Source organism: Coregonus lavaretus, assembly GCF_964263955.1.
Source record: "Coregonus lavaretus genome assembly, chromosome: 2".
Taxonomy (NCBI): Eukaryota; Metazoa; Chordata; class Actinopteri; order Salmoniformes; family Salmonidae; genus Coregonus; species Coregonus lavaretus.
In genome coordinates this window covers 9,802,369-9,823,756 of record NC_139989.1, presented here as the reverse complement: position 1 = coordinate 9,823,756, position 21,388 = coordinate 9,802,369, and the positions used below count along the sequence as shown (strand labels likewise).

The following is a 21,388-nucleotide window of genomic DNA, read 5'->3' as shown; positions in this document are numbered from 1 at the left end:
TCGGGGGTGGAGTTACGTACTGCGGGCGTAAACTCGCAATCTTATTAGTCAGTTAAGCATTGTAGACACACCTTCTACCGTAATTTCCTGGCGTCTATTGGATAAATGGCAGCACATTTATGCGTTCCTACCAATTTTGCCTTACACTTCAAACTCTGATTCGATAAGAAATCTGTCAAATACAAAGCCAACCCCATTTGTCTTTCGACCTATGACTGTATTTTCAGATATTTCACCAGATGTATAAATGTGAAGCATCCGCTTCGCGTTTCCACAAACTACCAAATATGGTAGTGAGAAGGCATAGTCACTTTATGCATAGTCACTTTAACTCTACCCACATGTACATATTACCTCAACTACCTCAACTAGCCGGTGCCCCCGCACATTGACTATGCAACGGTACCCCCCTGTATATATAGCCTCCCTACTGTCACTTTATTTTACTGTATATATAGCCTCCCTACTGTCACTTTATTTTACTTCTGCTCTTTTTTTCTCAACACTTTTTTGTTGTTGTTTTATTCTTACTTTTTTTGTTTAAAATAAATGCACTGTTGGTTAAGGGCTGTAAGTAAGCATTTCACTGTAATGTCTGCACCTGTTGTATTCGGCGCATGTGACCAATAAAATTTGATTTGATTTGATTTGAGAAGAAGCCCAGTGCCCGGCATTTGGAAAAGATGGAAGGAGATGATTTTGACTAACATTCTGCCAAATTTCTCATCGATAAAATGTTTGATCTCAATACAGTTTTCTGTTCCCAAAACTAGAATCTGTTATGAATAGAGTGGACTAAGTCTTGTACACTTTACCCTTTGCCAACATGTTTTTTTAAATCGCGTTATTTAGAAGGAGTGCAAAGGCGAATTGAGTTAATGAACACGCGTACTTCACATAGTAGGCGTTCCCTAACGGAAATATGCCGACGCATGCTAGAACTGGCCAATAGGATCTCGCTTGCTCGTGCTTGGCTCTGCACACCTCCTTGCGTGTTCTGCCCACTATAACTAATTTGTTCCCATTGGAAACGATATGCTGTGGTCTATCTTGGTTTAGTTATATAAATCTTTGCAACTAGTGTGACACCTTCGAGTCAGGTGAATCCACCTCAATGACCTTTCACTGGCAGCAATGCACACTTTCAATATTGAAATAATAAAAATGACAAAAATCCTCAGAAATGGTGGTGATTGATGTTACTGCAAGAAACGTGTAGTGAGAGAAAGCTTTGTGAATAAAGCACATTGCTAAATGTAATTTATACCATTATTATACTACCAGATCAGGTTGCAGATTAGGTTGTAATCTAAAAACTAAATGGCTGGCTGTTTAATAACTGTAAATATCTAACTGCAGACGACCGATGTATACTGAGAGCTCCTCACAGGCAGTAGCACTATCATCACCCTATGCTACTGCGTCCACGTGCCCAGGCCCCATAGGCGTATCCAAATGAGCTTTCACAAAGGCCCAATAGGCATCCCACCTCTGCCACCAGTGTAGCCGACTGATGTATACAGAAGTACAGTAGTTGGGTGCGATTGTACTATCCTGCGGTCCAGAGACAAGAGCTCTACCATCCATGCCAAAAGCCCAGGGGCCTCATTTATCAATCATGCATAGGCACAAATCTGTGCGTAAACCATGCGTGGGATAATTTCCACGAAAAGTGTGAGATTTATCAATATGAACGTTTGCTTGAGAGTGTGCGTAAATTTACGCACAGCCATGACCATGTGTATGCACAGTGCCAAGTGGTGGAACTGCTTGTCAAACGTAGAATGGGGAAAAGGTGTTGGAAATGGTGAGAGTAGGCCTAATAATTAAATTATTTTCCGATGTAATTGTATTTCCATTGTGAATTTATGCAACATACTGTATCTTGATAGGCTATGTATAATTTGACCACATCAGTGCATTTGGTTACGATAATAATCCATATAAAGTAAAGTAATTTGTTAAATTAGAGGCATGTGTGAAAGTGAAACCATTGTTGAAATACTATTTTAAAAAGATTGAGATAATGGGAAATCGAATGCCAGATGGCTGATCTTGCTCTCTTGGAAGATTTGGCACACGCTACTTTTAGCAGAGAGCGCGTTTTTAGAGACAAGTGGGGCTTTTTTTCAAAGTACAGATTGGCTCATCAGATATCGTTTCCCAAAACCAATCTTATAGGATCTTTGCGAGGATTTAAGACCTACTTTAGACAGGCAAACACATGCCATTCCGGTGCACATCAAACTGCTATCCACCCTAGGGTTTTTGGCAACGACACTTTTAAGCGGGAGCTTGCCAATCCGCATCTCACATCCGTCGATGATCCAATGTTTCGGATGCAATCATCAGCAAAGCGAACTGTAACATACCATTTCCATACAGCATCGCACAACAGGTTTAATTAAGTCAAGAGGGGATCAATGGGTTCTCAAATATGAATGGAGAAAAGGCTTCCACTCTTTATGTGCAGGTGATAGGTTATGTGATGCGCAAAAGACGCTGCTGAATGTAGCGGCAATGTGGAACGCACGACTCCTTCATTCTGCAGAACAGCTAAATTGACCTAAACGCCTACATGAGCTGTTGGAGATGGATGCTTATTGATGAGTGTTGCCTACTCATTTGAAGTATATTTGCCATTGCTAAAGCAACTTAATTGTCCTAATGGTCCACTTGAATGTGCACCGGAGTGGCATGTGTTTGCCTTCTTAAAGTAGGTCTTAAATCCTCGCAATAACCCTATAAAATTGGTTTAGGGAAATTATATCTGATAAACCAATATGTACTTTCTGCAGAAAAAGTCCCACCTGTCTCTTAAAACGCCCTCTCTGCGAAATGCAGCGTGTGCCAAATCAAGCAAGATCAGCCATCTCTCATTCGATTTCCCATTATCTCAGTCTATTATAGTATTTCAACAATGGTTTCAATTTCACACATACCTCTAATTTAACAAATTACTGTACTGTATATGGATTATTATGTAACAAATGCACTGATGTGGTCAAATTACATTGAACAAAAATATAAACGCAACATGTGAAGTGTTGGTCCCATGTTTCATGAGCTGAAATAAAAGATCCTAGAAATGTTCCATACACACAAAAAGCTTATTTATCTCAAATGTTGTGCACAAATGTGTTTACATCCTTGTTAGTGAGCATTTCTCCTTTGCCAAGATAATCCATCCACTTGACAGGTGTGGCATATCAAGAAGATGATTAAACAGCATGATCATTACACAGGTGCACCTTGTGCTGGGGACAATAAAAGGCCACTTTAAAATATCACAGTTTTGTCACACAACACAATGCCACAGATGTCTCAAGTTTTGAGGGAGCGTGCAATTGGCATGCTGACTACAGGAATGTCCACCAGAGATCTTGCCAGAGAATTGAATGTTAATTTCTCTACCATAAGCTGCCTCCAACATCGTTTTAGAGAATTTGGCAGTACGTCCAACCGGCCTCACAACGGCAGAACACGTGTAACCACGCCAGCACAGGACCTCCACATCCGGCTTCTTCACCTGCCGGATCGTCTGAAGGGGGATGGGGTGCTGAGGAGTATTTCTGTCTGTAAAAAAGCCCTTTTGTGGGGGAAAACCCATTCTGATTGGCTGGGCGTTGCTGCCAAGTGGGTGGGCCTATGCCCTCCAAGGCCCACCCATGGCTGCACCCCTGCCCAGTCATGTGAAATCCATACATTAGGAGCTATTGAATTTATTTCAATTGACTGATATCCTTATATGAACTGTAACTCAGTAAAATCTTTGAAATTGTTGCATTTATATTTTTGTTCAGTATATATATAGCATGTCAAAGATACGTTGCATTCACAATGCAAATACAATGAAATGGAAAAATGATTGAATTATTACTCACAATTTTAAAACCTATTTTCCCCATTCTACGCTTGACAAGCGGTTCCCTTATTCTACCACTTGGCACTGTGCGTACAAATGGTCATGGCTGTGTGTAAATGTACACACTCAAGCCAACGTTCATATTGATAAATCTCACACTTTGCGTGGACATTTTCCCACGCATGGTTTATGCACAGATTTGTGCTTACACGTTATTGATAAATGAGTACTAACATGGCAAAAAGGCAAATATGCTATTGGTTCATCATGAATTTACAAATACATCAATTCTCTTGGCTATGATAACAAGGACAAGCCTATTACAAAGGACTAGTGAAATTCATTTACCAAGCAATTAACCTAATTCACATACCCATAACATGCTAAGTAGACCAGTTTTGTTGTTCAATTGATTTTATTTGTTTTCTGTATACCAAAAGAAAACTGAATGGAGATCCAACACAAAATGAAAGTACAAGTGAGGAAAAATATAAGCTTAATCAATATTCTAACATCTTATAACACACTGCCACCATTATTGTTCAATATTCATACCAATACCATCTTTCTTGAGAAAAGAGGCATCATAAAAACCGTTATGGGTCAATAATAATCAAAACAGTGATGAGAGTAATGATAACAATAGCAGAAGTAGTACAGTTATAACAATAGTGATAATCAAGTGACAATGAAAAATGATTAGAATAAAAAGCAGATCTCCATAAAACCTATCTACCTTGGACAGTGCAACACCGTGTAATCCCATACTTGAAGCACTGCAACCTAGTCCTTGTTTTAGACAAAAGCTACAGCTCAACACCATTAAAAAACCATTAGTAATTATGAAGGACATTTTAAAACTTTTAGTCTTTGAGCCCAATCAAGTGCCTTCCCCATGTTGTGAAGGCTGAAATTAATTAATCTGTAGCTCATGGTAAAAATGTTGGACTGGCTCAAGTGTCAAGACATGGAAGTTCCTTTACAGTTTGCATGAAGAACATCTCTCCTGCTCTCTGTCAACCTCAAGATTGCTTTTTGGTTTTTTTAAATGACAGAAAGCAAAAGGAAGGATAACTTTGGAATATCAGTTTTTCGTAATATATTTCTTTTTAAAAAATCATTTAATTTTGCATTTTGTTAAAACTATTAATAGTAACATTATTAATAACAATAATATACAACATAAAACCGAAGGAAAAACATATTTAGTATTTTATGCGTCCTTCAAAACAGCACCTTCTTTGTTAGCTCCGTCTTGACTTTTTGTACGTCCCGATTGCTTACAAAAGGTGACTAGAGTACCCAACTGACTCCCCTCTCTTGGTTTCTGGACTAGTTGCATTATTTCTACCCGGTACAAAGATGACAAGTATTAGCTTGCAACCACATATGTTTAAAGACAAAGAAATATAAATTAAACCCCCAAAATTCAAATCCTGTTCTTTTCTTATCTTTGTCAAATCTGTTTCATTTGACCTCCACAGGAAGTTGATGTATATTGATGGTTATAAGCAATAGCACTTGTTCCAATCTTATGGAATGATCCGTTGTGGATATTTTAATTGACCAAATAAGAAAAAGGGAGGAAATATACAATTTTCTTGCTCCACATACTCATTCAATAGATCTTGCACACCAGTAGTGAATTAATAGGAAATAATTCAACAATAGTGTCTGGACTAAGAGACTCCTTGCACGGCAGTAAGGTCTGATCCGCCTTTTGTTTGGTGTTTAATGAGCCAATACATACCTTTTTCCTGACAGACTGCAACTATCAAAAAACAATGTTTCAATTTAATTATTGTGACTTACCATAAGACATCCAACATGCGCATATTTCATTAAGTAGAAAGACGCTCTGCATAAGAATGCTTCAGAATAAAAACGTTTCATACAATGTGAAACACATAAAAGTGCTGTATAATGAGTCTGCCCTCTTCAGCCTCTCATCCCCCCCCCCCCCCGCCCATCTATAGAGGATTGTCATGAGAACAGAGTGAGTTGGTCTCTAGTCCCATAGGGTTCTAGTCAAAAGTAGTGCACTATATAGGGAATAGGATGCCATTTCAGCCGCAGACAATGTGTTTACAGGAGGGGATAATAATCTGTTCAGTTTAACAAGCCAATTCTAGTCACAACCAGTTAAAAGTACCTTTAAAATCCAAGTAAAGTGAAATACACCTTCTCCTCTAATTGAACACTCCACCTGTATCGTAACAAAAAGGTGTTGATACAGATCAAATCAAGACTGCTTGAGTTCAAAGCCACTAAAACAGAGCTACTTCTCATTTGTTCTGGTCAAATGACTTGGGAAGAAGTATACTGCAGGAAATGTAATATCGGACCCCGTCTCAAACACAAGTGCCTGGTCCACTTTTAAAAACACCAATTTCTAGGAGCACTTATGAGGATAAGAATCTTGCAATCAGTCATATAATGGCCTAATCGTTTTGCATAAGCACAGTCTTCAGGGGATAATACACAAGTATTGTAAGAGTAATTTTAAGGACAAGGATGAGACAACAAGGATTATAACTGCAGGCCAGGAAAATATCAAAAGGGGACTGGTACATGTTCATCAGTCATTTGATAACTTTTGATGAAGCGTGAAGCAGTGTATCCAAATGAGTCCAGTTTGGAAACAAGAACTCGGCAGAAAGACGTCCAATGAGAGGGAGCAAGGGCGACAGGGCCTTTCCAAACATCGGAAACCAAAGAATATTAGCTTGGAAGACCAGTGCCCAATTTCTGTTTATTAAAATGTAAGGAGCCCAATGGGTCCTGAGTCTTTACCAGCACTGACGGGTGCCTTAGCTGATGCTGCTGGCTGGGGGTGGGGTTGGGGAAGCTGGAGGGTCCTCCACAACAGACCCTAAGGCGGAGACAGAACTGGACCCGGTATCAGATCCGTTGTTGATTATGGTCGCCGGCTGGCCAAAGTTAGTGGTTCTCAGAGTGGCTAGATGTCGAGGGGAGAAGACATGGGATCTTGCTGCTGCTCTGGACTCAAAGCCTGCATTGCAGGCCTCGCACCTGCCTCTCAGCGTCTCTCGACCTGCAGGCTGGCCCCTGGCTGGGGGAGAAGAGGGCTCCAGGACAGTCAGCTGAACCGGTTTGGGAAGGATAGGACGGTGGGCTCGCAGAGCGTTGTACTGCAGATAGCTGCCTGAGCTCATGTCAACCTTCTTGGAGGGATCTGACGACATTGGAGACTAGAAGAGGGAGAGAGAGGGGCAGAGAGATAAAGACGTTACTCCAACAGTGGTTTCTGAAATACATGTTAACAAAAAGCCGAAAAAGGTCACTGGTGAGTTACCTCAACGTACAGTACCAGTCAAAAGTTTGGACACAGCTACTCATTCCTGGGTTTCTCTTTATTTTTACTACTTTCTACATTGTAGAATAATAGTGAAGACATCAAAACTATGAAATAACACATATGGAATCATGTAGTAACCAAAAAAATGTTTAACAAATCAAAATATATTTTATATTTGAGATTCTTCAAAGTAGCCACCCTTTGCCTTGATGACAGGCTTTGCACACTCTTGGCATTCTCTCAACCGGCTACATGAGGTAGTCATCTGGAATGCATTTCAATTAACAGGTGTGCCTTGTTAAAAGTTAATTTGTGGAATTATTTCCTTCTTAATGCGTTTCAGTCAATCAGTTGTGTTGTGACAAGGTAGAGGTGGTAAATCCGTATTATGGAAAGAACAGCTCAAATAAGCAAAGAGAAACGACAGTCCATTACTTTAAAAGACATGAAGGTCAGTCAATCCGGAAAATGTCAATAACTTTGAAAGTTTCTTCAAGTGCAGTCGCAAAAACCATCAAGCGCTGATGAAGAAACTGGCTTTCATGAGGACCGCCCCAGGAAAGGAAGGCCCAGAAGTTCATTAGAGTTACCAGCCTCAGAAATCGGCAATTAACTGCACCTCAGACTGCACCTCACAGAGTTCAAGTAACAGACACATCTCAACATCAACTGTTCAGAGGAGACTGCATGAATCAGGCCGTCATGGTCGAATTGCTGCAAAGAAATCACTACTAAAGGACACCAATAAAAAGAAGACACTTGCTTGGGCCAAGAAACACAAGCAATGGACATTAGACCAGTGGAAATCTGTCCTTTGGTCTGATGAGTCCAACCTTGAGATTTTTGGTTCCAACCGCCGTGTCTTTGTGAGATGCAGAGTAGGTGAACAGATTATCTCCACGTATGGTTCCCACCATGAAGCAGGTGGTGTGGGGGAGCTTTGCTGGTGACAGTCTGATTTATTTAGAATTCAAAGCACACTTAACCAGCATGGCTACCACAGCCTTCTGCAGTGATACACCATCCCATCTGGTTTGGGCTTAGCGGGACTATCATTTGTTTTGTTTTTCAACAGGACAATGACCCAAAACACACCTCCATTCTGTGTAAGGGCTATTTGACCAAGAAGGAGAGTGATGGAGTGCTGCATCAGATGACCTGGCCTCCACAATCCCCCGACCTCAACCAAATTGAGATGGTTTGGGATGAGTTGGACCGCAGAGTGAAGGAAAAGCAGCCAACAAGTGCTCAGCATATGTAGGAACTCCTTCAAGACTGTTGGAAAAGCATTCCAGGTGAAGCTGGTTGAGAGAATGCCAAGAGTATGCAAAGCTGTCATCAAGGCAAAGGGTGGCTACTTTGAAGAATCTCAAATATAAAATATATTTTGATTTGTTAAACACTTTTTTGGTTACTACATGATTCCATTGTTATCATCAATTTTCATCCGTTATTTCATAGTTTTGATGTCTCCACTATTATTCTACAATGTAGAAAATAGTAAAAATAAAGAAAAACACATTGAATGAGTAGGTGTGTCCAAACTTTTGACTGGTACTGTACATATACACACTTCTAGACAAGGAGCAAAGTTTTAGGGACAGTTGCCCAGACACAGATTAAGCCTAGTCCTAGAGATATGCACAGCAGATCTGTGTCTGGGAAACCGGCCTTTAAAGTACAGAAAATATGAACAACTTCACACACCAATGCATTACATACTATACAGTCAAATGTCTCACCAGTTTCTCCTGCTGCAGCCTCCAGCGTTTCTCCTTGGCGCGGGTATTCTGGAACCAGATCTGCACCACCTTGAGCGGCAGCCCCAGCTCCGTCCCTATTGCCTCACACTCCAGCGCGTTAGGGTGGGCACACGTCTCATAGCAAGACTGCAGGATGGACAGCTGCAGGCAGGACAGGTGTGTGCGCGGCCTGCGGGTGGTGGAGTGGTGCAGGAAGCTACTCTCCGATGGAGCAGTCTTGGCGATGGTGACAATGCTGACAGTGGTCTGAGGGCTTGCGCTTGCTGTCGTGGTGGTGGTGGTTGCAGCGGTAGAAGCAGCAGCAGAGGCAGCAGCAGAAATACTGAGCGCAGCGGTGGCAGCAGTGGCGCCGACAACTGTGGGAGTACGGGGGGTTGACAGACCCAACTGTTCCCTAGAAAGCGTGTTGATCTTAAAGGGGCCCTTGGCCGACCAGTAGTTGAGCCCATTTTTTTTTTGAGATGTTGCAGCAAGGGACTTGCTAATTGGAGTGGAGGGCATTTTTGGTACCATGCGGTTGGTGGAGCCAGGCCCAGCTAGTGGCTTCTCTTGGTTATGATCATCCACTTCCTCATCGGAGTCATTTTCCCCAACTTCCTCTTCAGGTGCATGTTTGGGAGGAGGGCGAGGCGGGGTAGGACGGGTCTCCTTGGGTACGACAGGGAGAGACTGAGCGATGCATTTGGGGGCGATTTTGACCATTGTGACATTGTTTGTCATCTCCATTTTGGTCTTTGGCACTGCAGACACACTGCTGCTCATGGAGGAAACGGAAGAGGCCACCTCCTTGGGCCTGTTTGGAACTTGGTTTTTGATTTTGACAATTTCCTCCTTCTTCACCTCCATTTTTGGGAGGGCCTGTACTGGATTGGCTCCAGTAGACACACTGCTGTTGGTGTTTGATTTGGGGGTGCTGGAGAAGATGGGTTGTGACAGTGGCCAGGTGAACTTGATGAGTGGTTTGCCAACTGCTGCCAGAGTGCCATCACTGACGAAGCGAACCTCACCCTTGCGCTCTCTAGCCCGCATGTTCTGGAACCAGATCTGTACAACTTTCTTTGGGAGATGGACCCACTCTGATATCTGCTCAAACTCATGTTTCCCAGGATTTGGATCTTTGAAATAGCAACCATAAAGCACATCGAGCTGCTCAGCCTGGATGATGGTCCTGGAACGTCTCATGTCCCTGTACCGTCGTGCTTTGGGCCTGCCTTTCTGGTCCCTCTCCTCTTTTTCCCTTTCCCTCTCTCTCTCCTTTTCTCTCTCAATTATGGAGGTGTTCAACCTCTCTGCTGCCCTCATGTAAACAGTGCTGGCCTTGGCCATGTTATTGCCACTGGCAAAGCCACTGCTGTTGGAAGTTGCTTGCTCAGGTTTGACCTTGACCACACCGAGTCTCCCTTCCTCAGGTAACCCAAAAGCTGTGGGCCTTAGACCGAGCCCGTCAAGCAGACGGCCCTTTTGTGCTGAAGTCTTGTCACCCATGAGAGACGTGGAGGAAGCAGATGTTGAGCTGTGTCTTTTCCTGATGCTGAGATCTAAAGCAGCCTCACAGTCTCCACCATTAGACATGTAGTGGGAGGTGTGGGTATGGAGGGAGAGGTGTGATGTAATGAGAGGGTCAGAGAACCGGGTGATGTTAGGGGGGTTTGGAAAGGCAGGTAATTTGCCTCCATCTCCTTCTGCAACTCCGAGGCCAACCACTGAGGGAGGGAGAGAGAGAACATAGGGGCTAAGGAACTGAGTAGAGAATGGAGCAAGGGACAAAGACAGAGGGAGGGAGTGTAGAATGCCACTTGGAAGGCCTCGTTGGTCAATGGCGATAGAAAGTTGGGAAGGAGGATCAGCTTGGGCCTCCAGTTCCAAATCCACGTCGGGGTCTAATCTCTCCTTCTTGACCTCCACCTCTTCCCGCTCCAACTCCCTCTTCCTCTTTCTCCTCTTTGCTCTCTGAGCTGCAGCCTCCTCGTCATCATAGTCATCCTCGGCGTCCGAGAGAAACACAGTGGTGGAGCGCAGTACCTTTCCTCCTCCTGAGCCCTTGTCTTCTGCCAGTTCTACCAGAGCCTCCTCTTTAGCAGGGCTGCCTGGCCCCTCCCTCATGGAGCCACTCAGGCTGTCCTCCTCACTCACGATGACAGAGGTGTAGAATTCTTCATTGCCTGAGTCAGAGGCCAGACAAGAGTCCCCTTGGCTCTCCCTCCCCAACTCATTCCGCCTTCGTCCACTATTGGACAAATCCATTGCGTGACTGCCAGAGGCCCCACCGCTGTCCCCACCCTCAGGCCCATCTATTGTAAGAGCACCTCCATCCTCTTCGTTATCAAGACGCTTGTATCTTTTATTGTAGGCTGCAATGCTGCGCATGTACCCTGCACCCCCACCTTTCTGCCTTTCTTTGGCGCTTTGGGCGTCAGTGAGCCACTTGTGTACCTCCGCCTCGGTGAGCCCCACCTCCCTGCCCAACGACTCACAGTCATCATGGGGAGGACTGGCTGCGTCAGTCCCACTACGAGACTCCAGAAACGCATGCAGAACCTGTATCTGGAACTCTGACAGTATCGGGGGGCCTTGGGAGAAGTGCCGAGCCCTCCAATTAGCATGGGGACGAGTTGGATCAGGGGAATTTAAGGCGCGTTTAAAGGGGCTCAATTTTGGTGACAAGACAGAGGCACAAGGGCTTGTGCCAACTTGAGATTTTTGAGGAGTACAATCAGGGCTAAGCATAAGATTTAATGTGGTAGGACTCATGCTTGAGTTGCTGGTAACAGATGGTGAGCGGTCAATACACTTGTCAATGTCCCCCCCTTTTCCATCTGCAGAGTTCCCTTTGTCTGTTGTGCCATCATTCATTTCATTATCTCCATCTATCCTACACGACTCAACCCTGTTATTTTTGCTTACTAAGGCGCTGATGAGCTCTTGCGCATATCCCTTACTATCCTCCTCCTCACAAATCTCTCTTTCTCCATCATCACATTCCAGAGGCCAATGTTTCCCCTTCCCAGCCTTCAGTGACACTTTCTCCTCAATTGTTGTCTCGTTCGTCTCTTCCTTCAATTTGCTCTTGTTTGTTTGGTTGTCTTCTGAACAGGTTTGTGTGGTTGCTTGGAGGCTGACAGTTGGCCACTGGTTCTGTAAGCTACTGAGTCTTTGGGCCAGGATAGCTTGCTGGGCAGCATTGAGACCTAGAAGGGGTACAGACTGTGTCAAAAGCTCTGGGTTTAGACTCTGGCTTTGTGTTTGGAGCCCATTCACGATAAAGGGCATGAGCATCTGATGCTGGGGTATGAGTTGAGGTGTGGCAGGGGACGCCCCAGCCGCAAACAGAGAGGGGAGGAGGGAGTGCGAGAGAGAGCTTGGGCTGGACGTGAGAAGGGTGAGAAAGGCAGAGACTGCCTGAGCAGAGGCCACAGGGGAGGAAAGCAGTGAGGGAGCCGGCTGGGTTTGAATTGGTTCTCCGTCTTTGGTTGTCATTGCTGCTGCTGTCAGGCTTGCCGGGGTGACACAATTGCTGCTGGTGGGGCTAACCAACTGTGCAGTGCTGCCCCCAGAGGTAACAACTAAGTTTGTAGCCATGTTGTTGCTTCCCGAATTTCCAGTTGCACTGTTGGCAGAGATTCCTGCATTTCTGCTGCGGGTCTGGTGCAAAACAGATTTCAAATGACTCTCCAGGGTAATGGCATGGTTGTAAGAGACTCGACACACAGCGCACTGGTAGGGCTTGTTTGATAAATATGGCCGAGACAGAAAAGGGACTGAGGGAGCAGGGGTGTCATTTTCTCCACCCTGTTTTAGGGATCCTGTTCTCATCTGTTGCACATGGGATGCAGAGTTGTAGTGAACACACAATGCGGTCCTGGTAGGAAAAGCCTCTAAGCACGCATTACACTTGAATGGACGGCTGTCATCGCCATCAGCCAGTACACCATTTTTTCCTGTGGACTTTTCATTGTCGTCAGGTGTTTCTGTGGACTGATCTCTCTCCTGATCCGACCCCAAAACAACTCCACCTCCCTCCGGGTCTCTCACTCCCTCTACTTCCTTATCCATCTCTTTATCTTTGTCTCCAGACCCAATGAGAGTGTGCCTACTGTGGTAATGCTGGGGTCCTTCAGTGTTCTCATTAATTTGACATGGGTCTGAGAGGGAGGCTGAGGCTTCTAAAAGCTTCAGTTGTAATGATGCAGCATCTGATATGAAACAGAAAGACAAGACATTTCAGCAGCTGTTTTGGTCGATGGAACCCTGACAGAACCTGATTAACTAACAACACAAATACAGTCATAGCATATTGATACTTGTAGGTGTAACAACCTTCTAGGGACAGGCGTTTAAAATGAACACAAGCTAATTGTTTAGGCTACTCAATATGTAAATGTGCTTGTATCTATTCAAATAATCCATAACTCAAATAAATTCATAAAGACAGACAAAACCGTAGGTACTGCTATTAATCAGAGGACAAACTCGCCTGCGTCATGCTTAACATCAGTGTCCCCGTCCACTCCACTCGCCCCCTGTTTGGGAGCAGCCTGGTAAAGAGAGAAGAAAACTTCATTACGAAAAATATGTCAAGGAAACTTTACCTTAAGACTCAATTTTGCTGACACAGGAACTCGCTGCTTAGTGTTGCAGTCCAACAAGAGAGCATCTTGGTACAAATTGGTGACTCATTCTATGATTTTGCATTATTTCACATAACCAGAGAACCTCTACTAATTGCCCTAAGGGAAGTTGCATTGTTTTGTGTCATCACATCCTAGGCCCGGTTTCCGGATAGCGATGTTTTAACGATGCATATTTCCTACAACGGCTGCAGATATAGCATGCGTTTCCCAAAACACCACGCAGAGAGAACATTCGCCAAGTCTTCATCGACCTGGCCAAGGCTTTCGACTGTCAACCACTGCATTCTTATTGGCAGACTAAATAGCCTTGGTTTCTCAAATGACTGCCTCGCCTGGTTCACCAACTACTTATCAGATAGAGTTCAATGTGTCAAATCGGAGGGCCTGTTGTCTGGACCTATGGCAGTCTCTATGGGGGTGCCACAGGGTTCAATTCTTGGGCCGACTCTTTTCTCTGTGTATATCAATGATGTCGCTCTTGCTGCTGGTGATTCTCAGATCCACCTCTACGCAGACGACACCATTTTGTATACATCTGGCCCTTCATTGGACACTGTGTTAACAAACCTCCAAACGAGCTTCAATGCCATACAACACTCCTTCCATGGCCTCCAACTGCTCTTAAACGCTAGTAAAACTAAATGCATGCTCTTCAATCGAATGCTGCTTGCACCCGCCCGCCTGACTAGAATCACTACCCTCGGCGGGTCTGACTTAGAATATGTGGACAACTACAAATACCTAGGTGTCTGGTTAGACCGTAAACTCTCCTTCCAGACTCACATTAAGCATCTCCAATCCAAAGTTAAATCTAGAATCGGCTTCCTATTTCGCAACAAAGCCTCCTTCACTCATGCTGCTAAACATGCCCTCGTAAAACCGACTATCCTTCCGATCCTTGACTCCGGCGATGTCATTTGCAAAATAGCTTCCAACACTATACTCAGCGAATTTGATGTAGTCTATCACAGTGACATCCGTTTTGTCACCAAAGCCCCATATACTACCCACCATTGTGACCTTTACGCTCTCGTTGGCTGGCCCTCACTACATATTCGTCGCCAAACCCACTGGCTCCAGGTCATCTATAAATCACTTCTAGGCAAATCCCTGTCTTATCTTAGATCATTGGTCACCATAGCAACACCCACCCGTAGTATGCGTTCCAGCAGGTATATCTCACTGGTCATCCCCAAAGCCAACACCTCCTTTGGCCGCCATTCCTTCCAGTTCTCTGCTGCAAATGACTGGAACGAACTGCAAAAATCTCTGAAGCTGGAGACTTATCTCCCTCACTAACTTTTAAGCATCAGTTGTCAGAGCAGCTTACCGATCACTGCACCTGTACACAGCCCATCTGTAATTAGCCCACCCAACTACCTCATCCCCATATTGTTATTTATTTTGCTCATTTGCACCCCAGTATCTCTATTTGCACATCATCTTCTGCACATCTATCATTCCAGTGTTAATACTAAATTGTAATTATTTTGCACTATGGCCTATTTATTGCCTCACCTCCATAACTTACTACATTTGCACACACTGTATATAGATTTTCTATTTTGTTATTGACTGTACGTTTTGTTTATTCCATATGTAACTCTGTGTTGTTGTTTTTATCGCACTGCTTTGCTTTATCTTGGCCAGGTCGCAGTTGTAAATGAGAACTTGTTCACAACTGGCTTAACTGGTTAAATAAAAATAAAATTTTAAAAAAGTGCATTGTTGAGGCATGTGTCGATTCTGATAGGATCGAAAGGCAGCGATGCTCTCGGATCAGCTTTCTCAATTAAAATCTTACCTTAACATTTCAATTATTCCACAAAACTGACGACGGATCAGCTCCTAGAATGATATCACCTATGGCTGAAAATATTGAGGCGGCTTATTCTAATGCTTACCCTATAATAATGCAGTAAATCAAGATTTGGCACATTGCACACGTTGTTACGCATCATTAAATATATTGAGGCAAAATTATAGACTGTAGCCTACAATTAGCAAAATAGAACTCGAATGAACATGAAATGTATTTAAATATTATTTAATTATATAGGCCTATGTAGCTTATACTGTAGGCTATTTATCTTTTAAAGCAACATATTGATTCTGTTTAGTGGAGAACTATGTATAAAAGTGGCGCGTTAGAGAGAAAAAACGCATCTTACAACGGACTTAGCTGTTCTACGAGTGGTCTAAGGCAGTCCGTAAATAACAAGCGTTTTCAAATGCAGCTTTAGTAACGATGGTTTTGGGAAACAGCTCGGAGATTTAACAATGTTCCTACGAAGGTTCTAAAGATGAACTTAGCCTTAAGAGGCTTTTGGGAAACTACAATAACAATAACGTATACAAATAATGCATGTACAATAATTGTTAATGTATTATGTTTGCCATCATCCAAGAATCATTCATTAAATACATCAACATAAGACACAAAAGTCAAGTTTTGTTTATTTGTGTGATGTATCCTACATGGGAAAAGAAAATACTATTCCAGAATGAACTTGCACAGCGCTACTTACAATGTCCAGCAGCTTGTCTACACAGTTAGGAAGCACACTATGTCCGTCATTCAGGTGCAGAGCAAGGGAGCCCCTGTCTGGTAACCCTTGTTGACACAGGGGACACAACCACACCGTCACCCTGTTGCTGTCACGGCACACTGTCTCACCTGACTCCTCCTGCAAGATCAAAATGTATTTTAGTGGATTTAAAAATATTGCTTTTAAATCATTACCATATCCAGTGGTGTATCTCTGTAGAACAAAAATTAAATAAGCTATACAGTGCAAATATTTTCATTAAGTATGTTGGAAATAAAAATAAACCTAAACAGAAAGTAATCCAAGTTAGAACTATTAGATAACATAAATATATAGCCTAGCCTAATTGTTTAGGCTACATTAGACCTACCAAGAATAGTATCAATTAAACTTGGTCCAAATCAATTAATCAACATCAAATTACATTCCTCTGAGGACTGCCAATTAACAAGTAAAAAGACTGCAATAAAAATACTTTATATTTCTTACATGTAATTGCAATGTCATGTGACACGAAGAAACATTTAAACCACTTCCAATTAAAACGTAAGTGAATGGCCTGATTATTGACCTTGACCAGCATTAACTGTGCACATTTAAGAGACTAGTATGATATTTAGTGTCATGCAAAACATAATATCATATCGCTTTATAACTAATGAGCGAATAATGGACATTTGATCACACACACATTAACGTTAACAAAATAGCCTAATGGCCAACATACCTCACCATGAGAACTCAATGCAGTGTTGTCCTTTTCCAATGCTACTCGGCAGAAATTTTGTGATTAGACTAAACGACTTACATCGTCGCTATTATTAAGATCCAACTTTGAATAATACTAAATTAATCGAGGCGCGATAAAAACAAAAACAAATGCCAAATACCAACACTTGTATTTGCCCACTTCCGTCCACACCAATTATCTAGCCGTGCCCAGAAAATATCGTTTTACCAGCAAGGTTGCATGATTATTTATGGTTGAGAAAGTGTAATGAGTTATAAAACATAGTTTAAGGCTTTATATAACAACGGTATTGATAAAAAATGGCCAATGCTCGTGATTCTTAAGCTAATTAAACGTCCAGCCTAATTAGCTACGCCGAACAGCGTTGAATCAATTAGCTAGCAAGCTAACGTTAGTTAGCCAAGCTATCAACGTCGCAATAGTTGTTTCTATCTTATGTTATGAAATGCAAGAAACACACCAACTGTGTCCTGCAATTATGAACACGGTTAAAAACAGACTCGAAAATACGTACCGCATTGTCTATTCATTAACGTTGCGAAATTAAACAAAAGGACCAAAATAACAGTCGTGGCACTTAGCCTACTAACGTTAGCTAGCAAGATAACTTAACCCGTCGCACTCTTAACCTTCCTCAACTAGTCTGGAAAAAAAAAAGCCCAGGTGTACATGGCTACACATTCTGAAGCATAACGTTCTACTACAAATATATAAATACTGTAGGCTTTAGTTATTCCGTCTGAAACCTCGGCCTCGAGTGTTTCACTTAACGTTCGGATTGTGGGCTGCCAATCGGGGATCCAGTATTACACCACCCGCTGCCTGCTCAACAGCGCAAATTGAGGCCTACATGGACTAAGCTATTTAATTAATGAATATGGGTTCCCTTTACAGATGTGTAAAAAAACCTCGCGCCCCCTCCTCCCCCACAAAACCTGAGAACACATTTTAATGATCTGCTTCATTATCCAAAATATTTAGTATTCATGAACATCTTTACAATCATTTTAGATGGCTTCGTACAATAATTGACAAAAGAATCAAATGCTAAGCTACTTGAAACAGACTACTTGCACACTGCGCACAGCAAAAGGGGTGGTGGGGTGAAGAGAAACGGAGACGGAGGTTGAAAAGTTTGGAATTTAATGTTCGAATTCGGTGAATAGAACCATTTGATATACAACATTCATCGTTCGATTGAAACTATCATTTGCACAGAAATCTTTCAAACACACAATCGCAATTAAGCCATCGCCAATATCGTTTAATTAACTTCAGCGCAATTAGCTAATGCATTTACCTGCATGGTCGCCGCTCCAGCGCACGCTTCCTCTCGCTCTTTAAAACTGAAAAGTTTTATCTTGCTCGCCCTCCCTCGCCTGTTCTCTCCCTCCCTCATTTGCCCTATCTCTCTCTTTCCCCTCTTCCCTCTAGTAAACACACGACAGCTCCCCCCAAGGCTGATTGCTAACATTCAGCAGGGACGAAGACATTTGGCGTCAATATAAAACCTTTCTGTAATAATATTAGTTGATTCAAATAGCCTAATATTTGTCTCGTCGAACCAGTTCTGCAGGTTAATGTAATTACATTAATTGATGAAGCATGCTGAGAGTGGGCTTCTCCAGAGCCATGTCCACTGATCTGAAAAAGCATTTGTAGAATTCAATCAGCCGGATTGAATCAGATTTCATACCCCAAATCCTGATCCTCTATATCTATGGGGTCAACAGATTAGGATGAAAATTAACAAACAGGGCGAATAGCCTACAGATTGAAACTTTAAACAATCACGACATGTATCTAGATAAAACGTTGCGTAAAGTTTTACATGTATTTATAATCATATATATGTGTTTGATTAAAGCTATTTGGTTGCTGTTTTGTTTCTGAATCCATCAGTAAACTATTGAATGAGATTGGCACTTTCCAATTAGGCATTATAGAACCCCTGTCCAATTAGGTCACTTGTTACAGTATGTTCACCAAACCCTTTTATATTACTGTACATCTTATTGTGTAGTACTGCATGACAGTAGTTTAATTATTCACGAAATATGGGGGATTATGGTTATAACAAAGATACAAATAGTATAGATCATAGGTGCTACAGTGGTTTTCCAATCTCTGTAATGTACTTGTTCTGCGTTATTATGACGGGCTATGATGCTCGGGAATGCAGTAAACACCTAGGTGTCCATACTGCGCCTGTCTAAAATACTTGCGGCTGTCAGGGATTAAGGGAAAACTCAATCAACAATCTCGAACGTATTTTACAAGACTGTTGAATCCGTAATAGAGATCGTTAATTGAAGGTGAGGGGTAGCCTATATGAAATGTATAACGCTAATGTACTAATCTAGTGTTACTCCTGCACGCGCTCTGTATTTATTACAGATCGTAGCTACGTTTCCACACGGCAGCAAGGCCAATATTGGGACCACATACTATTTCCCAAATGGAATTTATGTGTAGTTGTTAGATGAATTTATATCACAGTGAGCATTTTGATGCTGATTAATTTGTGTCATTACAGAGTACAATGAGTGTGGAAGTGGAGAGGAAATTTGTCTGTGATGCTGACATTCAGAAACAATTGGAAGAGATAGGAGGTGTGTAGCCTCCAAGTTGTACCATTGTGCCCAGAGGGCATCTCCATAACTCTTGATTTTATATTAAAAACACTTAAAAATATGATTGATGTAGGCTACTTACAATATAGAATACACTATTTTAATGTATAATGTGGGCTAACTACTAGATTCATTCTAGTGGAATGCTGCTGATGAAGGTTGGTAAAGAAAGCTAAAATGTAGACTACCATGTTAATCTAGTTTTATCGGGATTGATTTAATTTTTAATACTTACTTGATATAATTTCTCACTGTACTTACAAATTACTAACAAAATTGCATACTTTTAGCAGTGAAAACTATTAATTCAAATGATATGTACTACATTTTCTCTGCACCCCTCCCTCTTTCTTACAACTTTTCTCTCACCAGCGGTGTGTATTGGTCAGAAACAATTCCAAGATCAGTATTATGACACCCCAGACTTCCTTCTCACCTTGAGAGATGTGTGGCTGCGTTGTCGCCAGGGATGTTGGGAACTCAAATGCACCACAGTTACGAAGGCAGAAGACAGAGGGGGGGAGCCTCAGAAGGCAGAACTGTGTTCACGCTATCAGGAGATAACCAATCTTTCTCAAATTCAATTGAAAGTGAGAGAGGTCATGAAAGAAGGTAATGGGGAGCAAAAAACTGCCGACCAGATGCACCCAGCGGTCCACCAAGACACACCCAAAGCTGAAGGCGCAGAGAATTGCCCCACAGGGAATGATTCCTGGCTGATGGAGCTGAATCTGGTTTGCTTTGCAGAGTTTACAACACAGAGGTGTTCATTCACTTTTGAGGGGGAAGGAGATGAAAGTGGAGTGCGTGTAGACCTTGACCAGGCCGACTTTGGCTATTGTGTTGGGGAGATAGAGGTTCTCGTGCCAAAGAGAGAAGACATTCAGTCTGCACTGAGGAAGATTGAAAAGACTGCCCAAAGACTGGGTGAGCAGGGGATGCTGGGTATCAGTCATTTATGCTGTTATTATTTTTTATATTTTCATTTTCATGGTAATGGTTGTTTCTGCCAGAAAGCATGCATCATACAGATTGATGGCATATATGTATTGTACTAATGTCTTCTAAAAGATAATTTGGTAGCAATTTACGTTATAGCACGGAATAAAATGGTAATAACATGGAAATAGTAACGTAACAAATTAGTTATACTCACAATAAAAACATTCATAACCCTTAATTTCAGTATAATTACATTATTGTTTAAGGGTAATACTTTGTGTTATAAGACTTTAAGGATGAAATAAGAGTTTAATAAGGAAGATGGTTGGAAAAAGGGATCCGTATTGTTACCATCTATACTATGGCACAAAGTATGTGGTGTAACCCTGAAATAAGGATATAATTATACTAAAATTACGGGGTATCTGGGCTAATAACGTTTCAATGTGAGTAACTATAACTTGTTACCATATCATTACCATGTTATTACAACTTTGTTCCGTGCTGTAATGTCACATCTTACCGTTCATTTTGTTCGTATGTTATATTTATGTTCAAAATATTTTCTATTTTCTTTATTTTTTCTCTATTTCACGCTCTCCCCTCCCCTTTAGGTCTGTCTGGCGATCAGAGGGTTCAAGGAAAAATGGATGTCTACCTGCAAAGATACTGCCCAGAGCACTATGCAAAATTACTAAGTGCACATATATTGTAAGAAATAGTAGCTGGAAGGTAGCTGACAAATGTCATTGAAAATTCTGCATGTCCTTAACTTTATCTAATTAAAGTGGTTAACACAAAAATGATATGGTATATTTTTGTTATTACAATAAAGAATGAAAAGTAATTATGATTGGTGCCCTTGATTCTGCTTTCACAAGACAGATGTTTCAAAATATGTCCTGCTGTGCTGTCTGGGTGTCATAGACCTAGTA

At 42.1% G+C, this 21,388-nt stretch overlaps 2 protein-coding genes across 3 annotated transcripts; one reads left to right on the top strand and one right to left on the bottom strand.

Annotated features, from left to right (window-relative positions):
- Positions 1–6,577: 6,577 nt before the first annotated feature.
- Positions 6,578–18,436, bottom strand: LOC311101047 (uncharacterized protein). Its single transcript, XM_084142078.1, has 5 exons — positions 18,179–18,436; positions 16,107–16,265; positions 13,422–13,482; positions 8,927–13,140; positions 6,578–7,077 (listed from the first exon to the last, which is right to left on the bottom strand). Exons 1-5 carry the CDS (start codon positions 18,350–18,352, stop codon positions 6,676–6,678), a joined length of 5,010 nt encoding a protein of 1,669 aa, XP_083998204.1. The 5' UTR covers positions 18,353–18,436; the 3' UTR covers positions 6,578–6,675.
- A 668-nt stretch (positions 18,437–19,104) lies between these two features.
- Positions 19,105–21,300, top strand: thtpa (thiamine triphosphatase). 2 transcript variants are annotated; one of them, XM_084180354.1, is made up of 5 exons: positions 19,105–19,193; positions 19,415–19,490; positions 19,884–20,123; positions 20,259–20,438; positions 21,068–21,300. In XM_084180354.1, the coding sequence occupies exons 2-5, from the start codon at positions 19,421–19,423 to the stop codon at positions 21,166–21,168; spliced, it is 591 nt and encodes a 196-aa protein (XP_084036480.1). In that variant the 5' UTR covers positions 19,105–19,193; positions 19,415–19,420; the 3' UTR covers positions 21,169–21,300. The 2 variants fall into 2 exon arrangements, with proteins under 2 accessions (XP_084036480.1, XP_084036479.1); XM_084180353.1 differs by having other exon boundaries at positions 19,884–20,438.
- The last annotated feature ends 88 nt before the right edge of the window (positions 21,301–21,388 follow it).

Excerpts from the sequence above, each read along its gene's own strand:
- thtpa (XM_084180353.1), top strand. The coding sequence starts at position 19,421 with ATGAGTGTGGAAGTGGAGAGGAAATTTGTCTGTGATGCTGACATTCAG. Across the intron at positions 19,491-19,883 it reads ACAATTGGAAGAGATAGGAG|CGGTGTGTATTGGTCAGAAA; the intron begins GTGTGTAGCCTC and ends TTCTCTCACCAG. Across the intron at positions 20,439-21,067 it reads AAAGACTGCCCAAAGACTGG|GTCTGTCTGGCGATCAGAGG; the intron begins GTGAGCAGGGGA and ends CCTCCCCTTTAG.
- LOC311101047 (XM_084142078.1), bottom strand. The coding sequence starts at position 18,352 with ATGTTAGCAATCAGCCTTGGGGGGAGCTGTCGTGTGTTTACTAGAGGG. Across the intron at positions 16,266-18,178 it reads CTGGAGCGGCGACCATGCAG|GAGGAGTCAGGTGAGACAGT; the intron begins GTAAATGCATTA and ends TTGATCTTGCAG. Across the intron at positions 7,078-8,926 it reads GGCTGCAGCAGGAGAAACTG|TCTCCAATGTCGTCAGATCC; the intron begins GTGAGACATTTG and ends TCCCTCTTCTAG.